The 22,366-nt window shown below is 31.0% G+C and overlaps 1 protein-coding gene across 3 annotated transcripts; it reads left to right on the top strand.

The window, feature by feature from the left end:
- The first annotated feature begins 17,130 nt into the window (after positions 1-17,130).
- Positions 17,131-19,174, top strand: LOC149925395 (uncharacterized). Of its 3 annotated transcripts, none has more exons than XM_090160472.1 (5): positions 17,131-17,477; positions 17,537-17,668; positions 17,742-18,063; positions 18,209-18,580; positions 18,642-19,174. In XM_090160472.1, the coding sequence occupies exons 3-5, from the start codon at positions 17,820-17,822 to the stop codon at positions 18,719-18,721; spliced, it is 696 nt and encodes a 231-aa protein (XP_090016598.1). In that variant the 5' UTR covers positions 17,131-17,477; positions 17,537-17,668; positions 17,742-17,819; the 3' UTR covers positions 18,722-19,174. The 3 variants fall into 3 exon arrangements, with proteins under 3 accessions (XP_090016598.1, XP_090016599.1, XP_090016600.1); XM_090160473.1 differs by having other exon boundaries at positions 17,745-18,063; XM_090160474.1 differs by having other exon boundaries at positions 17,544-17,668.
- The last annotated feature ends 3,192 nt before the right edge of the window (positions 19,175-22,366 follow it).

Consider the following 22,366-nt stretch of genomic DNA (forward strand, 5'->3'; position numbering starts at 1 on the left):
CCCTTTAAGCGGTAAGCCCGAGGGGCAGGTCACTTCCTTGATTAATGACGCTCCCCTCAAAAGATTAAATCCGATTTAATCGTGATTATTTTGATAAAATTCAATTTAATCCCGATTAAGTTGATTATATCACGTTTAATCATGATTAGAATGTTTAAATCTGATTTAATCATGATTAAATCTGATTAAAATGATTAAATCTGATTAAAATGATTAAATCTGATTAAAATGATTAAAATGATTAAATCTGATTAAAATGATTAAATCCTGATTAAAAAATTATATCGTGATTAGTATGATTATATCGTACTTTAGTTTTGATTTTAATGATAAATTCTCGTTTCGACCGATTATATTGATTAAATCGTGATTAAAATGATTAAATCTAATTAAAAAGATTAGATCATGATTAGAATGATTAAATATCGTTTAAATGATTAAATCCTGATTAAAAAGATTAGATCATGATTAGAATTATTAAATCTCGTTTAAATCGTGATTAGATTTTTTTAATCTTGATTACCCTGATTTAGTCATTTTACTATGATTAAGACGCACCCAAATTGGAAGTGACCTGCCCCTCGGGTAAACCAGGGTACACGAAGAATGAAAACGTGATTGGACGTTACTACAGCAATGGTAAAAAAACCATAAGACTGTAGTCCATTCGTAGCACTTCGTCGTCGTGTAAACTGCTTTATCTAAAAATACAAGCTTGTCATTCTGACGAATGCTCGTCTGATCTACTTGGAATCAAAGATCTGGTACACTAGATTTGTAATAACTGCCTTGGATAGCGCCTGATTTTTCGTAGGTCACGTGCCGGAAGTGGGTAATCGCTTCGTTACAAAACCGCCAATCGGAAAGCTCTCTGAATTCGAATCTAGGGTACGGAGTTCTATATTATCTTTGTTGGAATATGTTAGCATTGACCCCATTTTCAATAGCAGGTTTTAAACGCCGTACTGAACCCATTTAAACAGTCGGGTGACCGTGGCTTAAGATAAGCAGATATCAGAAACCGAATACTAAAATTTTAACAATTTCTATACTCATACCAATAGGTCGATTCCAAAAGTCAATGGGTTAAAATATGGTTCTCCCTATCTGTGAATACTCACTTCTTCTACGGCATAACGTCGTCTGTTCTAGTGCTTCAAATTTCTATCTAAGAAGGGCAATCTGAAACCTCTTTCTCATATCAGATGATAATCAGACAGATAAATGGATATATCTGGTTCTCTGCCAAGAAGGTAATATAATCTGGAAGGCTATTCTGTAAAAATCAAAAATGGCAATGAGCATGTGGAGTAGGGTCGGATATAGAAATATCAAACTATCGATTGTGTGGAATCCATAACGCTACTTGTAATGAATAACGGCTTTAATTCCCCACCGTTATAAGCCGAGTGTTAGCTCCTCCTCTCATAAAACCACATGACTAATGTGTCGTTTGCTCGGTAGGCTGCTTGCTCATTAGGGTCTTTGGTGGAGTTGATTATAATGTTATAAAGTTCTGATAGACCAAAATATAAATAAGGAAAAAGTTATAAAATAACTTAAAAAACGGTTGAAAGCAGTTGTTTCGGAAATGAACATATTTTTAGAGAACGGCATTTTTAATAATCCCTCCGCGCCGGTTTTAAGACTGTATTGAGTTCATGAATGGACTAATTAATTAATCTATGGTTCATGTAAGGAAAAGACCCAATGGTTTTAACACTTTGTGCCAAGCACTATGGAATACGTGTTTGAAATCCTATCATGATAGGATGGCCTTTAATTTGTTGGATGTTATGATAACTATCACAGGATTTTGATAACAATTTGCTTACTCCCCGCTTCTAAATCTGAGCTGTTAGGGCGTTGTTCCGGATTTGGAGGAAAATAGACTTCATCTTTATGGACCATTATTAACGCTCTTTTCTTTGAAGCTTGGTTACAAACTACTGTTTTTTCTAAATCATGAATTGGTTTTAATGACTCATCTATCGCGGATTCTAATACCGGAAAAATATCAAAATCAACTATGCCGATGGGTTCTGCCATTTTTCCCCGATGATGAAAATTAGCAGGCGACTAACAAAAACCTGTGTATTTTTAATAACGAATCAAACGCGAGAGCTTCACGTCACTGAATACGTCATTTAAGGCGGTATAAGTGTTTTTGGCCCAACCCATAATGTTCCGCCACAAAATATCACAGGGGATAAGGGGAGATATTCATTCCAAGTAGCGTTATGGATTCCTGATTGTGTAAGTTCAATATTAAGTAGTGGCATTATGTTACGCCTTATCCTGTATTTTAGTCAAATCATAAACAAAATGCTTAAGCGGACGTAAAATACCTTTTTATTTTTGGTGCCCAAGACTTAAATTTTGCACCATCGACCGTATGTCGAAGCATTTCATTAAAATCACTTACTTCGGCATTACTAACCGCCACGTTTTCGAATTTGACCAATACTATCGATAGTTTGATATTTCGATAGCAGCCTCTTCTGCACACGCGCATTGAAATTTTTGACGGATCATGATTTTTTTTGTCCTTTTTGATTTTTATAGAATCTCTGATTTGTTAAATTAAACATTCGAACAGGACAAACTGCTTTGGATTTGGAAAGTAAATAATAGAGCGGATTAACCTTTTATTTGTCTATTTTGGTCACTAACTAAAAATTAAGTTATTTTTTCAATGAAATATGAAATTCCTATCAAAGCGCTCAGCTGCAGCTGCTATCGCGGATTATAAAGAAAGATCAGAGAACTGATATCAGCTAAATTACGTAAAACGATTTCAGACAAGCACCAACTGGTTGCTGTTATCTGCTGATGGATTAAAAAATCTGATAATCTTCAAAATGGCGCAGATTATCTGATGCACGTACAAGATAACAGGTTTGGTTGGAAACACTAGTCTGTTCAATCTTATTCCCTTAAGCTTAACATAGTGAGAGATACTTGCCGTAACTTTAACATTCTAGCCAAGAGCCGAGATATTTAATGTAAACGGTACATCTACGGGGAAATTAAGCTACTCAACTTTGTGAGAACGATTGACGTCATCGCAAAATGCCTAAGATTGCTTTGGAGGTATGTCTATAACAAGAATCCAATATGGCAGTGCCCTTAAAACATTCAAATAAGTAAATGAAATCACGGTATAGAATTAAGTAATAAATATTGCTCTCGTAAAACCATTCGATGATTTCCACTGATTTATCGGTGATTTTCGGTGATTTTCTTAAGCTATTTCCCGTGGTTACCTACGATTTGTACACCTGATTACTAAAGTTAATACCCCCTCGAAATTGCTGCTCTTAATCGATTCTGGGTAATATTATAACAAATTACATGGCCTTAATACGCACTGGTTATAAATAACACACTCTTCAAGGTATTTATGTGCTGAAACTCCCTGGAAAAATCTGCTAATTAGCCTTTTCGGTTCACATAGAGTCTTGTAGCGGTCAACGTAAGAAGCTCATAAGTTGCTCATTTTCGTCTGCTAAGCAGATAATTTGCTATTATGGAAAACAAAGTTTAAGCTGCACTTAAACCAGAAACAGTACCATTCCCGTTAAAATAATATTAATTCCCATTACATTTCTATTGAAAAATGTTTCTTTCAACCATTCCCATTCCATTTAAACTATATTTTTCCACCCATTCCCGAAATTTCCTTTACAGATATTGCGACCAGAAGCCAAAATCCATTCCAGACCATTCCCGAACTCAAAATAGGGCTTTCTATAAAGTAACATTGGCCTTCTTGATTTGATGTTGCTGCTGCATCACGGGTGACGTATCGATGACGTTTTACTACGAAAAGCCATGGACATAAAAGTAAATTAGACGACGAACCCTGATTTTAAGCATAAACCGAACTGGACTTCTACGAATTTAATGACGAATGAGCTACATAAAAACAAGTTCAGCAAGCGTAGCTTATTTAATAAAAAGGCCTATTACTTTTACCATCCATTAGCTAACCAAAAAATAAAATACCAATCTGATCCCCGCCCATTCCCACGGTTACCGTGATAAATGGTAAAAAACCGTTTCAATGTGAAGTGTGTTTATCAACATATCGTAAATGTAAACTCAAAAATTGTATGTTTGAAATAAATTCACATCTCGTATTTAGGGTGGCTTTCGTAAACAACTTGGTCGCGAGTTGAAATAAATAAGAGCAACCTGTAAAGAGAAAAAGGCCCTAGGCGGACTGTTATCGGGAAACTTAGGAACTACAATTTTATAAAGCTGAAGCAACCGTGTCAATAGTGCTTTCATACTGAGGTGAGCAGCTACACGTTGTCCTTTCACGCTGCTTTATACAAGTAGAATAATAATAATCATCAGCTAAGCAAATTTTAAACCGGAAACACGTTCTGTAAATACTTTATGAAATGTCATTTATTCGCTTTGTTTGAAAAATAATTTTCAATGCTTTTTAAATACAAATATCGTTATATTCGTTACGATTGTTTAACGCTCAAATGTGGGGCCGACATAGAAGTAAGAAAACTGTTCATCTATCCGAATTTGATGCGATTAATTATAGCAGATAAGTTAAGATCGGTTACTCAGGATAAAGAATCAGATAGAATATGAGATCCGATTGCTGGCTGAGATGAATATAATAGATAAACCTGATCTGTTTAACTCATTATCGTCGACAATTTCACTGGTAACACGAACAGTTGGTCGTTGTAAGCACTAGATTACCAGAAAAGTGTATATTTCAAAATATTATAAACGGAAGAATTTCACAACCATGCAAAGACAGCGTTATTTCATTGTATACTAATGCTTCAAACCTCTATAGGTTTACTTTTATATTGTCTGTATGATAACACCTACTTTTTTAACGGTATCAAACAGTTAACTGGTTCACATTAATATGAATAAAAATTAACCGTTTTACAATTCGTTTCTTATTCGAGATACCACATCAGAAAAAAAAGTTTTTAAAAGCTTTGCGTAAGATACTGCTTTTTAATAACCTTTCTCTAAATGTTCTTATTATTTACTAACGTAATATTGTTCTAAAATCTGTTTGATTAACGAATTGTTTTACTTAAAAATTAAATCAGTTAAGAAATTCAGATAAGGCGAACAGATTTTTTTTTGATCAGAGAAGAGAATGATAATCAAATACACATATTCCTTAGCACAGGGTGGCCAATTTTAAGACCCAGAATATCGTATTTTTTAAGGTTGATATCACCGTTCTCAAGGTCAAGATCGCCATGTTTACTCTAGTTTTTTTCTTTTATAATATTTTAGTATGTTTTCGAAATGACCATATTGAAGGTCGAGAAAAACCTTTTGAAGATCAAGATAAACTATTTGAAGGTCAAGATAATCATTTTGAAGGTCGAGATAATCATTTTGAAGGCCGAGATAAACATTTTGAAGGTCGAGATAAACATTTTGAAGGTCGAGATAAACATTTTGTAGGTCGAGATGACCATTTACTTAAGATCGACCATTTGGGCACGCGAAAATCACGCGAAACTTTCTAACCCCTTCATACTCAAAGGGAGAAAGTGCTTTAGCAGAAACCTGTAGGATAACATGAGAAAACGACTGAGTAGTACTAGTTGATCTGACGTGTAAAACCCAAAATTTTAAAATAGTCTAGCAACACAAAACTTTTGAAGATTTATAACAATTTCATTCTAAAACAAATGATTTTCTAGAGCAATAAAGTAAGAAAGCCGAAATGCGAGATGTGATCCCAATGAAAAAGATCCACTAATGATGATATCAAAATAGACCACATAGAAGGCTATGGTTTGTTCTTTCGTCTTTTGTATTAAAACGCTGATAGATGGCGGTATCGTTTTCATCGAGTGTCAAAAAATCGATAAGCCTGCTAGCCTTCTCTGAATCTCCGTTGGTTCCTAATTTTCCGAAACTCTCACCAGGCGACTCTATTTATACTTTGGGACTTTTCCCCCCCAATGTATATCGTTCCTTTCAGTCCAACTTTAAATCACGAATAACATTCATTTCTGATATTTATATCAATTTTGTTACTCCCTTTAAGGCGGGGTTTAAATTTTTATTGCTGCGAATCTCAGATGACGTCCTACGCATTGTAACCCAGCCACCTGTTTAAAAGCATTAAAAGTCGCTCGATGACTTGGGCCTAAGGTGGTGCCTTGGTTTTTCGCTTGTTGAAGCCTACTTCCAGGGGCTAGTAGGCCACACGTTGAAGCTCTCTGGCGCTCTTTTAACTCATCGTAGGAAAATGGGAAAAAAACAGCCATACTTCTCAACTCGCCCCCTACAACTCCTTAAAATTTTGGAACAACCTTTTGAAACACCCTGGATATACACCTTCGTCGCACTGTCTGTTAATATTAATTAATAAAATAATAAAAAAAAAAATTAATAACATAATTAAATAAAATTAATTAATACAAATAATTAAATAAAGTTCTTTAATAAAAATAATAAAATAAACTTAATTAATAAAATAATTAAATAAAGTTCTTTAATAAAATTAATAAAAATAATTAAATAAAGTTCTTTAATAAAATTAATAAAAATAATTAAATTAAGTTCTTTAATAAAATTAATAAAAATAATTAAATAAAGTTCTTTAATAGAATAAATAAAAATAATTAAATAAAGTTCTTTAATAAAATTAATAAAAATAATTAAATAAAGTTCTTTAATAAAATTAATAAAAATAATTAAATAAAGTTCTTTAATAAAATTAATAAAAATAATTAAATAAAGTTCTTTAATAAAATAATAAAAATAATTAAGTAAAGTTCTTTAATAAAATTAATAAAAATAATTAAATAAAGTTCTTTAGTAAAATTAATAGAAATAATTAAATAGAGTTCTTTAATAAAATCAATAATGTATTTATTTTTAATCAGGGAGAATGAATATGTCGAGATTATTTTTAGCGTTTCTCCAATTCCACCCGTTGGGCCCCCCGGTATGTTATAATGCTCCTCCGCTTTAATAAAATATAATAATACTGCAATCTCATTGGTTCTTAAAAAATTACGTTTTTCGACGAGTTTAACGCTGCTGCGAGGACGCAAAAAAAAGACCGCCTCCTTCCCCCCCCCCTTAGCGTGACGGGGTTAGGGCCTCAACGTGTCCGTCGATAGTCTCGATATATTCATTCTCCCTGAGTATAAATAAATACATTCTTGATAAAATTAAAAGAAATAATTAAATAAAATTAATAAAAATAATTAAATAAAGTTCTTTAATAAAATTAATAAAAATAATTAAATAAAGTTCTTTAATAAAATTAATAAAAATAATTAAATAAAGTTCTTTAATAAAATAATAAAAATAATTAAGTAAAGTTCTTTAATAAAATTAATAAAAATAATTAAATAAAGTTCTTTAGTAAAATTAATAGAAATAATTAAATAGAGTTCTTTAATAAAATCAATAATGTATTTATTTTTAATCAGGGAGAATGAATATGTCGAGATTATTTTTCGCGTTTCTCCAATTTCACCCGTTGGGCCCCCCGGTATGCTATAATGCTCCTCCGCTTTAATAAAATATAATAATACTGCAATCTCATTGGTTCTTAAAAAATTACGTTTTTCGACGAGTTTAACGCTGCTGCGAGGACGCAAAAAATAAGACCGCCTCCTTCCCCCCCCCCCTTAGCGTGACGGGGTTAGGGCCTCAACGTGTCCGTCGATAGTCTCGACATATTCATTCTCCCTGAGTATAAATAAATACATTCTTGATAAAATTAAAAGAAATAATTAAATAAAATTAATAAAAATAATTAAATAAAGTTCTTTAATAAAAATAATTAAATAAAGTTCTTTAATAAAATTAATAAAAATAATTAAATAAAATTAATAAAAATAATTAAATAAAGTTCTTTAATAAAATTAATAAAAATAATTAAATAAAATTAATAAAAATAATTAAATAAAGTTCTTTAATAAAAATAATGAAATAAAGTTCTTTAATAAAATTAATAAAAATAATTAATAAAAATAATGAAATAAAGTTCTTTAATAAAATTAATAAAAATAATTAAATAAAATTAATAAAAAAAATTTAAAAAAATTAATAAAAATAGTTAAATAAAATTAATAAAAATAATTAAATAAAATTAATAAAAATAATTAAATAAAATTAATAAAAATAATTAAATAAAATTAATAAAAATAATTAAATAAAATTAATAAAAATAATTAAATAAAGTTCTTTAATAAAATTAATAAAAATAATTAAATAAAGTTCTTTAATAAAAATAATGAAATAAAGTTCTTTAATAAAAATAATGAAATAAAGTTCTTTAATAAAAATAATGAAATAAAGTTCTTTAATAAAAATAATGAAATAAAGTTCTTTAATAAAAATAATGAAATAAAGTTCTTTAATAAAAATAATGAAATAAAGTTCTTTAATAAAAATAATGAAATAAAGTTCTTTAATAAAAATAATGAAATAAAGTTCTTTAATAAAAATAATGAAATAAAGTTCTTTAATAAAAATAATGAAATAAAGTTCTTTAATAAAAATAATGAAATAAAGTTCTTTAATAAAAATAATGAAATAAAGTTCTTTAATAAAAATAATGAAATAAAGTTCTTTAATAAAAATAATGAAATAAAGTTCTTTAATAAAATTAATAAAAATAATTAAATAAAATTAATAAAAATAATTAAATAAAATTAATAAAAATAATTAAATAAAATTAATAAAAATAATTAAATAAAATTAATAAAAATTATTAAATAAAATTAATAAAAATAATTAAATAAAATTAATAAAAATAATTAAATAAAATTAATAAAAATAATTAAATAAAATTAATAAAAATTATTAAATAAAATTAATAAAAATAATTAAATAAAATTAATAAAAATAATTAAATAAAATTAATAAAAATAATTAAATAAAATTAATAAAAATAATTAAATAAAGTTCTTTAATAAAAATAATTAAATAAAGTTCTTTAATAAAATTAATAAAAATAATTAAATAAAGTTCTTTAATAAAAATAATGAAATAAAGTTCTTTAATAAAAATAATGAAATAAAGTTCTTTAATAAAAATAATGAAATAAAGTTCTTTAATAAAATTAATAAAAATAATTAAATAAAATTAATAAAAATAATTAAATAAAATTAATAAAAATAATTAAATAAAATTAATAAAAATAATTAAATAAAATTAATAAAAATAATTAAATAAAGTTCTTTAATAAAAATAATGAAATAAAGTTCTTTAATAAAATTAATAAAAATAATTAAATAAAGTTCTTTAATAAAAATAATTAAATAAAGTTCTTTAATAAAAATAATGAAATAAAGTTCTTTAATAAAAATAATTAAATAAAGTTCTTTAATAAAAATAATGAAATAAAGTTCTTTAATAAAATTAATAAAAATAATTAAATAAAATTAATAAAAATAATTAAATAAAATTAATAAAAATAATTAAATAAAGTTCTTTAATAAAAATAATGAAATAAAGTTCTTTAATAAAATTAATAAAAATAATTAAATAAAGTTCTTTAATAAAATTAATAAAAATAATTAAATAAAATTAATAAAAATAATTAAATAAAGTTCTTTAATAAAAATAATGAAATAAAGTTCTTTAATAAAATTAATAAAAATAATGAAATAAAGTTCTTTAATAAAATTAATAAAAATAATTAAATAAAATTAATAAAAAAAAATTAAAAAAAATTAATAAAAATAGTTAAATAAAATTAATAAAAATAATTAAATAAAATTAATAAAAATAATTAAATAAAATTAATAAAAATAATTAAATAAAATTAATAAAAATAATTAAATAAAATTAATAAAAATAATTAAATAAAGTTCTTTAATAAAATTAATAAAAATAATTAAATAAAGTTCTTTAATAAAAATAATGAAATAAAGTTCTTTAATAAAAATAATGAAATAAAGTTCTTTAATAAAAATAATGAAATAAAGTTCTTTAATAAAAATAATGAAATAAAGTTCTTTAATAAAAATAATGAAATAAAGTTCTTTAATAAAAATAATGAAATAAAGTTCTTTAATAAAAATAATGAAATAAAGTTCTTTAATAAAATTAATAAAAATAATTAAATAAAATTAATAAAAATAATTAAATAAAATTAATAAAAATAATTAAATAAAATTAATAAAAATAATTAAATAAAATTAATAAAAATTATTAAATAAAATTAATAAAAATAATTAAATAAAATTAATAAAAATAATTAAATAAAATTAATAAAAATAATTAAATAAAATTAATAAAAATAATTAAATAAAATTAATAAAAATAATTAAATAAAATTAATAAAAATAATTAAATAAAATTAATAAAAATAATTAAATAAAATTAATAAAAATAATTAAATAAAGTTCTTTAATAAAAATAATGAAATAAAGTTCTTTAATAAAATTAATAAAAATAATTAAATAAAGTTCTTTAATAAAAATAATGAAATAAAGTTCTTTAATAAAAATAATTAAATAAAGTTCTTTAATAAAAATAATTAAATAAAGTTCTTTAATAAAAATAATGAAATAAAGTTCTTTAATAAAATTAATAAAAATAATTAAATAAAATTAATAAAAATAATTAAATAAAATTAATAAAAATAATTAAATAAAATTAATAAAAATAATTAAATAAAATTAATAAAAATAATAAAAAAAAATAATAAAAATAATTAAATAAAATTAATGAAATTAATAAAAAAAATTAATAAAAATAATTAAATAAAATTAGTAAAAATAATTAATAAATGGTAAATTGGAACAATAGCCCCGCCACTCCCTTTGCTCCCCTTTCTCGACCCCGTTAAAGTACTTTTTAAGGAGATTCCAATGGTGCAAAAATTATTCCCTGCAAAGCATTATATAAAAAGTTAATTAAACATTGCCCAAAGACTATGCATTGGCGCCTGACGGCGCCGCGCACTCACTTCGCTCGATGCTGGGGGGCGGGACGGGTGCCCCCCAGCCCCGTTCTTATAATCATCCTGGGTGCATATATAAACCCCATTAAATATATCTCCTTAAGTAGTAATTACCGAAAAATAATGTTTCGCATTAAAAAACAAAAGGATTACAATAATGCAAAAAGTTTTAACCGCAATTTATTATTTAGAAAGATATGATAAATGTAACATTGTTACTTACCATCAAATTTTACCACGGAAAATACGAAATTTTTCGAGATTTTTGTACGTGTAAACTAAAAGTAAAACTGGACTCGTAAACGAAATATTGGCGCCTCACGGCGCCGCGCACTCACTTCGCTCGAGCGCTGGGGGCGCGCGGCGCCACCCCAGCCCCATTCTTGCTAATCAAGCTGTGCCATCTATAACGCGACCTAGAGGACAGTACCTAGTATAGTCTCTTGTGGTGCGAATTAAACAAGGGAGAGCGACTGAGAGATGAATCGATCCCACACGAAGGAGTTTTCCCTCCTCCTGGATGCATATATTAACCCCATCTACGGACATCGTTTCCAGTGAAAGCGTACCTAGTATCTAGCGAATTGAATTCGCCGTAAAAAAAACACACATTTTCGGTTTGGACACTTTTTAAAAATTTAGTAATATCTTGCCGTTAAATGTAATTCGTCATCAGTCCTACCTTATCCAACACGTACAAAAATCTCGTATTTCCCGAGAAAATCTCAAAATATATCGTATTTTACGAGGTAAAAATTGCTGGCAAGTAACAATTTTATATTTATCATATATTTCTAAATAATAAATTGCGGTTAAAACTTTTTGGATTACTGTAATCCTTGACAAATAATACACCTTAAAAAAAATAATAAAAAACCATCTTTGACAAAAACGGCGCGACGGCGAGCTCTCTTCGCCGCGGAGTGAATTCTACGCCCCGAACCGTTCGGTTCGTACATCTTTAAAATTAGTATAACTTTAAAATTAATTATTTGCGGCTAATAATTTTGGCACCATTTGGTTCCCCTTAATAAGTACGTTGGTAAGGTGCAACTAAAAAGTGTAAAACATGTGGCGGGGCTATTGTTCCAAATAGCCATATAAATTAATAAAAATAATAAAATAAAATAAATAATAATAATAAAATTAATAAAAATAATAAAATAAAATAAATAATAATAATAAAATTAATAAAAATAATAAAATAAAATAAATAATAATAATAAAATTAATAAAAATATAATAAAATAAAATAATAATAATAAAATAAAATAAATAATAATAAAATTAATAAAAATAATTAAATTAAATAAATAATAATAAAATTAATAAAAATAATTAAATAAAATTTATAAAATTAATAAAAATAATTAAATAAAATTTATAAAATTAATAAAAATAATTAAATAAAATTAATAAAAATAATTAAATAAAATTAATAAAAATAATTAAATAAAATTAATAAAAATAATTAAATAAAATTAATAAAAATAATTAAATAAAATTAATAAAAATAATTAAATAAAATTAATAAAAATAATTAAATAAAATCAATAAAATTAACCATCGCCTTTTTCGACTACTCACATAGGCCTTTTTAATGTCGTTCATTGAGGTGGCCGGGTTACAAGGCGTAACAGGCTGGTAGCTATCCGATTGTCGGATTTGTAACGAAGCGATTACCCACTTCCGGCACGTGACCTCGAAAAATCGGTCTCCATCCACTGCTGTAGAGCGTAATCTATATTTGCTTACCATGGTTAGCTAATTTTTTCGGACAGTGCGCAATCTAGGGTACCAGATCTTTGATCTAAGTTAACCTACATGAGCGGAGCCTAGTCCCAAATCAATCGATATTTTAAGTGGAATATTGACTTTGTCCCTCACACTTAATTAAAAAATTATTTCACAAAAAATTTGAGAGATAAGTGCCAAAGTAAAAATTACAGTTTATTATGATTACCAATATGATAACAAATTGAACTTATCTAGCATATAACTAGGAGCAAATTAAATATACTGCCTACTAACAAAATACCACGATCTAATCTATTCTTTCACCAAGCCATGTCGCACCAAAAGGGACCTAATTACCAGTGTACCAGTTCCTATTCTTTCCAATGCTGAAGATTTACTAAATGATGCTATCCAGGGCCGGAATAAGACTTTATGGCGCCCTAGGCCCAAGCTAATTTTGGTGCCCCCTTTCAATAGCGAGCGAAGCGAGCTAGGCGCTTCCTCAATTTATAATTGAGAAATGGAAGGAAAATTCATTTTGTTGACAGATTTAGGGGCTAGACGGCAGTCCGTCCGAGAATGTGACAATCAAACGTTTTTGGTTCATAGGGGTGGACGCATTTACTAAAATTATTCCGGAAAATATTTTGTAAAAAGCAAATGATTAAAGTTTTGTACTTTTATTTTTTTCGAACCTTCTTGGTGCCCCTTGTAGGCTTGGTGCCCTAGGCCCAGGCCTATTCGGCCTGTTGGTTAATCCGGCCCTGATGCTATCGAGATATAGCGCATAGAAGGCTAGACTTGGATGGACGATGCATCCACTTTCTAGTTGGTGGTTTTGTATTAAAACGTGAACAGATGGCGGTAGCGTTTTCGTCGAGTGGCAAAAATCAATCATCCTGCTAGCATGGACCAAGAATCTAAGGGGACTAACTGTTCAGGCTTTAAAAAGCATGCGTCAATACTGGGAATGGGAAAATCACGGCTAATTTTAGTTCAATGTGAACAAACTTGGCGTCACTGAAGTCGATTTCCGACGTAGTTTCGTAGAGAAGCTGGAGCGTTCACGTTCCATTTGGACAAAATGGTGCCGTTGTTGTCGGCCAAATGATTAAGCTTAGTAAGTTTAAGACTTTTTATTTTTGAAATTGGTTTTTTAAAAGTTAAGTAATGCTATTTAACCATTGTGATAAGTAAAAATAATCAAATTCACTGGAATCCATTTCATTTCTAAACTTAAACTTGAAAACTTTAATGAACTAAGCCTAACCTAACTTTATCGCACGTACTGACATGTCGCCAAAGCCCCGACTAAGATTCTTGTAGTGATAGATGAATAGAATTCTCGAGGCGCTTCTAAGCGGCTGATGTACCTTAGCAAGCCTTCCGATTTAGGCCACGTCTACCATTTCAAAATATCGGGAACAGTGAGTCCCCTTAGATTCTTGATCCATGCTGCTAGCCTTCTCAAGCGCTTTCTTAGTCTTTGAAGCTCTCACAATTCGACACTACAGGGTGTTTCAAAAGGCGATGAAAAATTTTAAGGAGCTGTAGGGGCGAGTTGAGAAGTATGCCTGTTTTTTCCCCCATTTTCCTACGATGAGTTAAAAGAGCGCCAGAGAGCTTCAACGTGTGGCCTACTAGCCCCTGGGAGTAGGCTGCAACAAGTTCGTGAGACGGGGATGCGCCGGTTCGGGTACCTTTCCTGGTAGAGACGTTGAGCAGCCAAAGCATTGCTATCCGCTAGTCCATACACGAAATGAATATCCGCTAGTCCATACACGAAATGAATATCCGCTATAGTCCATACACGAAATGAATATCCACTAGTCCATACACGAAATGAATATCCACTAGTCCATACACGAAATGAATATCCGCTAGTCCATACACGAAATGAATATCCGCTATAGTCCATACACGAAATGAATATCCGCTATAGTCCATACACGAAATGAATATCCGCTATAGTCCTTACACGAAATGAATATCCGCTAGTCCATACACGAAATGAATATCCGCTAGTCCATACACGAAATGAATATCCGCTAGTCCATATGATACACGAAATGAATATCCACTAGTCCATACACAAAATGAAATCCATTGTTGCAGTTTGAAAGTGATGAGAAATCGCGGTCCATCACGACTTTTAATATTGTTTAAGTTTACTTTTTTACACTGGTTACCTCGATTAGTTATCAAAGTCCTTTTTTACCTATCACACGAACCCTAACGATAATGTTCGTATTTCCCTGCTGATCGATTTTGCGCTTGTTGCAGCCTACTTGCAGGGGTTAGTCTATAGGCCACACTTTGAAGCTCTCTGGCGCTCTTTTAACTCATCGTAGGAAAATGGTAAAAAAATAGGCATACTTCCCAACTCACCCCCTACAACTCCTTAAAATTTTTACATAACCTTTTGAAACACCCCGTATTTCTATTCACCATAATAACATAAACTGATAATGATACTGAAATAATGAAACTGAAGAAAGGTCAGGATAGCTTTGAGACTAATGGACAATTCACCTTGTCTAAAAATGAATTTAAATTAACGCGTTCGCTTTTCGTTATCTTATTTCCAAAAACCGGTAACTCGAAAAATTCGTTTTCGATAAAACTCCTCTTGGGTTTATTAAGTTAATGTACAAGTTGATTGAAAAAAAATCAAATTTAAATTTAATATTCAAAATATGTCCCATAAATCGGGGATATTGTGTGTACTTAAATGTCCGTGACATCTGGTTTTATTATATGTGCCATATCCTGGACCGAAATTGCCCATTACCGAAAAAGAGCGCTGTTTTATTGCTTTTCGACAAAGATCGCATCTCGGAAAGGCGAGCCTACCTGTTACTGAAGGATAGCTTATGGGTTATCCTTTTTCCAATTGCTCCCTGAAATAAGAAATGTGTCTTGCTTAAGTGCTTAGAAAGACATAGAACTATATATTTGTACCCCGCCGTTCCGCCTAAGAAAGACAATGAAAACAAAACATTTAGGTGTAGTTCTCACATATACAGGGTGTTTTTTTTTTAGCTCGAAAAAGTGATTTCTTTTCAAAAACTAGGTTTTCTAGAAAGTAGAAATTTGTACACTTTCTACCAAAATTGCATCTAAATCGAAAAATATTTTCACGTTTTTTGAAAATTTAAATTTTAACCGCTAGTTGCTATAAGAAAATTGTCAATGAGGAAATTGTAAAGCGTCACCGAACACGTACAAATAGCGTTGGCGCGAAAAAAATAGACGTCTTTTTCCCTGAAAAAATACGACTTGAAAAAGTGACAAGTTGGGCAAGCTAAAATAACTTTTTTTGAATTCCATTGGGAGAGTAGTGTAACTTTATGAAAGTCATAAATTTTTTAATCTGGTGTTAAATGCAATAATAACCGCTGAAATATAGACGAGACAATGGCGAAGAAGGTATTACACGATTTAATTTCGTAGGATGAAAAATGCGAATTTTTTGAAAAACAAAGAGATTTTATTTATCTACTTACAAACAAAATTTATAAGTACGTTTCGAAAATACCACCTTCGGCTGCGATGCAGGCTTGGGCGCGAACAATCATATTGTCGAAGGCGGCTTGAATCATTTCCGGGATTACTTCCCGTTAAGCGCTTACAATTCGTTGACGCAGCTCTTCGAGGGTCTCAACCGGAGTGGCGTACACCTTGTCCTTGACGAAGCCCCAAAGAAAGAAATCCAACGGAGTCAGATCGGGCGACCTTGCTGGCCAGTGTACGGGACCGTTTCTCCCTATCCATCGTTGTGGAAATTCGTTGTTTAGGTATTCTCTCACGGCTCTGTGGTAATGAGGCGGGGCACCGTCTTGCTGAAACCACAGTCTTGCTTGTTGCGCCAACGGCAGCTCGTCAAGTTGTTGTTCTAGCTCATTTCTCAAGAAATCTAAATAACTCTGGCCATTGGTTAGACGCTTTAGTGCCTGCTGCCGTCGGAAGGGGAAAATTCTGAAATTGTCTCCCCCCCCCCGCCCGTAAAACGTTCATCGTAAAGGCTCGTGACGCTCGTCCAATGAAATTCGTACACAACCCTTCGTTAGCGTGTTTAAAGGCTAGCTGCGCTCTCCTTGTGTTTTTTGCTCCTAGCTACCAACTTATACTGATGGACCAATAAGCTAAGAATAAATTAAGAATAATAGTGTGTTTAGGAATTCGACCACAAAAGCCGAAAGCCAAGGATGCGCCCTCAGATTTCGCGACTTGATTTCCTTCTTTTAAGGTACAAATAAACTGATCTATCGCTAGTGCTGCCGAAATAGGAGATACCACGAAATTATATTTGTATACACTTGGAACGTCTAAGGATTCATTGGCACAGTGCTAGAAAGCGTTTGGGGAAACGTGCGAGGCTTAAACTACGTCGAATGTAAGACATCCCGCGTCTCCAGAAAATGAAGGACGCGCGCGTGGGATATTCGCTAGCGAAACGGGTATAGGTGGCGCTGCCGTCGCTACCCCTGCAGCTTGGTTTTCCAGCGTATAGTGGTGATCCAAATCAAAACAAATCCAAGAAATATGGCGGTTCACATTAACGCTAGAGGTGGGAGAAGTTGTGCGGTCCCTTTTTGCAATAATACTGCGCTTAAAAAACGTAAAACTGAAGAAAATAGTTAAGAACCAAAGCCAGGATTATCATTTCATAAATTCCCAAGTTGTAAGAAACTTTTAAATGTATGGTTAACAAAGATAAAGTCGGGGAAAAGGCCTAGTAAGTGGGCTCAGATTTGTAGCGCCCATTTTACAGCTGATGACTTCTTGGAAAGAAATGGTGAGATGCAAATAATATTAATTTTTTTAAAATAAATTAATCGAAAAACTCATCAATAGATGGTAGATCTGTAAGAAGACGTTTGAAATGTAACGCCATTCCCTCCCAAAAATTGCCATGTAAGCCAATTAAAGAATCAACCGAAGTTAGATTAAAAGAACGAGCTCAACGTTACGTAAAGCGTTCTAAAGGTATTCTTATTTTATGGTAAACTTTTGTGAAATAATAAATAGAATAATAACACAAATTTAATTTTAAATCAAGCAGTTCTATGTTCAACATCACCAATAACAGATTCCATTGCTCCAAAAGTTGTTAAAAGCGCAAGTGAACCAGCTCCGGATGATAAAGTTTTTGTCATTATCAAACTTAGCTATGCTATCTGAAGTAACAACTGAAGCTCAAGGAAAGGACCAATCTCACAAACCATCTAGAGTAATAAATGCGTCTATTGGTGTTCAAGTTTATTTGGACCATGGAAAGTATTTTGCTGGGTCAAGAGTTGGAATTTCAAGCAATGGAATGAAAAATGCTGATTTTGTGTCTCTTACTGGCATTGGGAAAGAACTATTTGAAAGCCTTTCAAGTGAGGTTTTAGGGCTTGAAAACCAGAGCAAGCTCTAATTTTCTAATGCCTGTGAAATATAGGGTGCTGTTAACCCTAATGAAGCTTAAGTCAAATTTGACATTTGACGCTTTGGCTTCATTATTTGTCATTTCGAATCGAACAGTTTCAACATATTTCAAAAGAACCCTTTGTGCCCTTGCTGAAGTTTTGAAGAAATTTATCTTTTGGCCGGATATGGAAAATATCAGAAGTAACTTTCCTAAATGTTTTAAAGAGTTTAATAATACTCGCATTGTGTTGGACTGCTCAGAAGTACCTATGATGAAGCCCAACACATTTCACGACAGAGTGGCAACCTACATCCATTATAAAGGAACTAACACAATAAAAATTCTCATTGGAATTTCACCTTCTGGCATGATCACGCTCGTTAGCGACCCCTGGGGTGGAAAAGTAAGCGACAAGGAAGTCACCATTGAGAGTGGGGTCATAAATCTTTGTGAACAATTTATTGATGGAATTATGGTTGACAAAGGTATGCATAAAAGTGTAATATGCTAAAAAAATATTTTAAAACTCATTCAACTTAAATTTAGGCTTCCTTATTGAAGATGAATGTGCGGCCAATGGCATAGCTCTACACATCCCTCCATTTTTGAGAAAAATAACAGTTTAGTAAGGAAGAAAGTGTAAAAAATCAAAAAAATTGCATCAGCTCGTGTTCACGTGGAGATAGCCATTCAAAGAATCAAATTATTTAAAATTTTAAATGATAAATTTGACCTTGATTTAGTTCCCTACTGTGACGAAATTCTGAAGGTCATATGTGGATTAGTAAATTTACTAAAACCAATTCTAGCAGATGATAAATTTGATGACTAAGTTTAAATCTTATTTAATGACGATGATGATTATTTTATTAATTTTTATCAAATAAGTTTAAAAATCTTTTATTATAAATAAGACTTCAAGTAAAAATTCATTTATAACATTAATTGATCAAATTCATTTTACTTTTCTTATATAATACTAATTGGCACAGTACAAAATAGGAACTTTTTTGTTTTAAAAATCACTTACTCTTGACTAGTAATGGTAAATATAATTTGAAATAAAAATTGCACAATTTGACTATGTTTTGTTTCAAATAATCTTCGTCTCTTTGAATATCAATTAAAAGATAGCCCTTGGGAGAATACAAGAAAAATGAGCATGTTTTTATGTTTAACACATAAAGGCCAAGCTGAATTTGTGCATAGTAGCTTCTACAATCGTTAGTTGGTAAATAAATTCCGTCTTTTCCAATTTTCAAGAAGTTAAATTTGTTTTGAGCGACAGCATCTTCAATTGATATTTTCTTCTTAATCTCGAGTAATTTTATCTCTCCATTTTCCATGTATAATCCATCTGGACTAAAAGCTAGAAATGGATTATTTAAGTTAATTAAGAGGCCATATTCCAATACTTGTACTTTTTTAAGCCACGAAAATTTGGCCCGAGCAACTTTCTCCATTTTGTTCCCATTTTGATCCTTTTGGGCTTTCTCTAAACATCCGTTCTCCTTCTTCTAAGGCTCTTGGCTTTTCCCCAATGTATTTCCAAATTTCAACCATGGTGAGATTCACTATTATGGAATAAATAAAGGTTAAAATAGGATAATATAATAGAATACCAATTAAATGTTAGCATACCTTTTTGAGATGTCATCTTTTATTTGAACAATATTGCTCCAAGGCCTATTCTAACAATGTTTTAAGTAAATCCAAAAGGACTTCAAATCTTAATGACAGTATATAATTAGAACCAAACATTATGTCTTTAAACTTGACATTCAATCCTACTTACCAAGAAAACACTAATTCGCTGTTAAAACGTATATAATACCACCATCTCATCAGTAGCACACCACTATTTGCTGAATGCTGATCACCACTATACAGTTACACGCAGTGTGGATAGGGGGCGCTGCCGGAGTTTTCGTTAGCGAATAGACTGACCAGAAGATCTTGGAGGATTTCTTAACGTTGTTCGGGTAACCGGTCTAAAGACCATTTCTATGAGAGCAGGCTCCCCGCCAGCACAGGGCCGTAACCAGGGGGGGGGGGGCGGTCGGGCCGTGCCCACCCTGGACCGTATGGTTGTATGTACAATTTTTTATTTGTTTCCATTGCGTGCCCACCCTGAAATCAAATCCTGGTTACGGTGCTGCGCCAGCAATAGGCACAAGTAGGCACGTGCCTACGTTGAAAAAGTGAAGGCCTACTTTGGGGGCCTCTAAATTTTTGAAACGGTGCCTATTATAACCCTCAATATTTTTAGTTACTAGTTTGTAAAATAAGATTTGATATTTCCATTTTTAGCCTACTGAGAGTAATATAACAGATTGGAAACGAAGAAAATCGAAAGTTAATTTTATCGAAATGTACTATAATTAGAGTACGGTTGGCAACGCTGTCCGTGATTATAGATTTTCCCCTTGAAAAAACTTTTTCTTTTGAATTGACTGATAAGAGATGGTGACGCCGGGAGGGGGAAATACCTCATGCTAGGCCGCAAAGTGCAGGGACACCTGTCTTTTTGCCTCGGTGTCAGTGAGAAGCTACAATACACACAACAAAGACATTTAGTTTCTTGGAATTTGACGACGTCAGTGAAGAGGACCGGAGGGGGGGATTGCCAAAACTGGATTTCTCTCTTTCTCGTCCCAGCAGAGGTAAAGCCCAAGCCTATTGCTTTGATAGGAAGGGGTTATTCTTTCAAATATTGAGGAATTTGGGTTTCCCCTTTTTCCCTCTTTTGCGAAGTCACGTGATTTCAGTGACCATCGAACGGGGTCCGTCCGTGATTAGGGCCTCGCGTTTCGTCAATCGTCATTTCGTTTTCGTCTCCTGAGCAAGATAGTTCTCAATTTCGAGTCTCTTTTGGCCAGAATTTAACTAGATTTAATAGTTGATTTTTCAACAGCCTTTTTCAAGGCTAATAAGCTATTGTAGCTTAATTTTCCAAACAGCCTTTTTCAAGGCTAATAAGCTATTTGTAGCTTAATTTTCCAAACAGCCTTTTTCAAGGCTAATAAGCTATTGTAGCTTAATTTTCCAAACAGCCTTTTTCAAGGCTAATAAGCTATCGTAGCTTAATTTTCCAAACAGCCTTTTTCAAAGCTAATAAGCTATTGTAGCTTAATTTTCCAAACAGCCTTTTTCAAGGCTAATAAGCTATTGTAGCTTAATTTTCCAAACAGCCTTTTTCAAGGCTAATTTGCTATTTATAGCTGATTTTCCCACTGCCTTTTTGAAACCTAATTAGCTATTATATTTACATATACTATAGCTCTGCTTTATCCAAACAGTCTTTTCGAGACTACTAAGCTATTACAAGCTTCGTTTAGAATTGGTTTTAAATTAAGTTTTAAAATATGAGCACTCGAAAGTTTTTATCTGGGGCCCAAAAACGCCAGAAGCGCAAGAGAGAAGATGGTGTTGTTAGTAGTCAGAAAGGCGCAATGGAACGTTTTTTGAAATCGTCAGGCAAGAGTCATAATGATAGTCCCGGGGAAAGCTTGGGAAATAAAGAGGGTTTAGAATTCGAAGGTGGTAATATTTCTGAGGTTCTTCCAAACGTCAGTTCTGCTTTAGACATTGCACTAAGTAATGAAGCCGAAATTATTAGAAACCCTACTATATCTGCCGATGTGCAAGATTTAACTAATTTAACAGAAGTGCGCTTACACGAATTGGATATTAGTTTAGATAAAGATTGCCTTCCAGTTCAGCCTAAACTCAATCCTTTTCCTAAAACTTTAATGGGTGGTAAAAATCGAGGTTTCATTTCTTCTTGGTACGACAAATATCGAATGCTTGAGTATTCAGTTGCAAAAAATGCAGTTTACTGCTTTTGTTGCCGTCATTTTCTAGGCAGTAGAAATACTGGATTTGTGAACGGATTTTCGGATTGGAAAAATATGGCGAAAAAATTCGAAGAACATTTCACTTCGAATAAATCTTCCCACCAACTAGCTTATAGAATGTATTTAGACTACACTGAATTAAAATATCGTGGATCAATAGCGTGTCAGGTTAATGGCCACCATAGACTTGACGTAATTAGAAATAGAGAGGTATTATCTGCACACGTGGAAGTCATAATTTTATGTTCTCAACAAGATTTAGCACTTCAGGGGAATACATCTGCCGATAAAATTGGAAACAGAGGAAATTTTATTGAAATTTTAGAACTTCTGAAAAGAAAATGTCCTGATTTGAAAGCCAAATGCGAGAGTATGCCCAATAATGCAAAATATATTCACAGCACTGTACAAAAT

The sequence above is a fragment of the Leiobunum rupestre genome, chromosome 10 (genome assembly GCF_980474605.1).
Source record: "Leiobunum rupestre chromosome 10, qqLeiRupe1.1.hap1, whole genome shotgun sequence".
Lineage (NCBI taxonomy): Eukaryota > Metazoa > Arthropoda > Arachnida > Opiliones > Sclerosomatidae > Leiobunum > Leiobunum rupestre.

Coding starts and splice junctions, on each gene's coding strand:
- LOC149925395 (XM_090160472.1), top strand. CDS start 17,820: ATGATAAAGTTTTTGTCATTATCAAACTTAGCTATGCTATCTGAAGTA. Junction 18,064..18,208: donor ACTATTTGAAAGCCTTTCAA/GTGAGGTTTTAG, acceptor CGAATCGAACAG/TTTCAACATATTTCAAAAGA. Junction 18,581..18,641: donor TGGAATTATGGTTGACAAAG/GTATGCATAAAA, acceptor ACTTAAATTTAG/GCTTCCTTATTGAAGATGAA.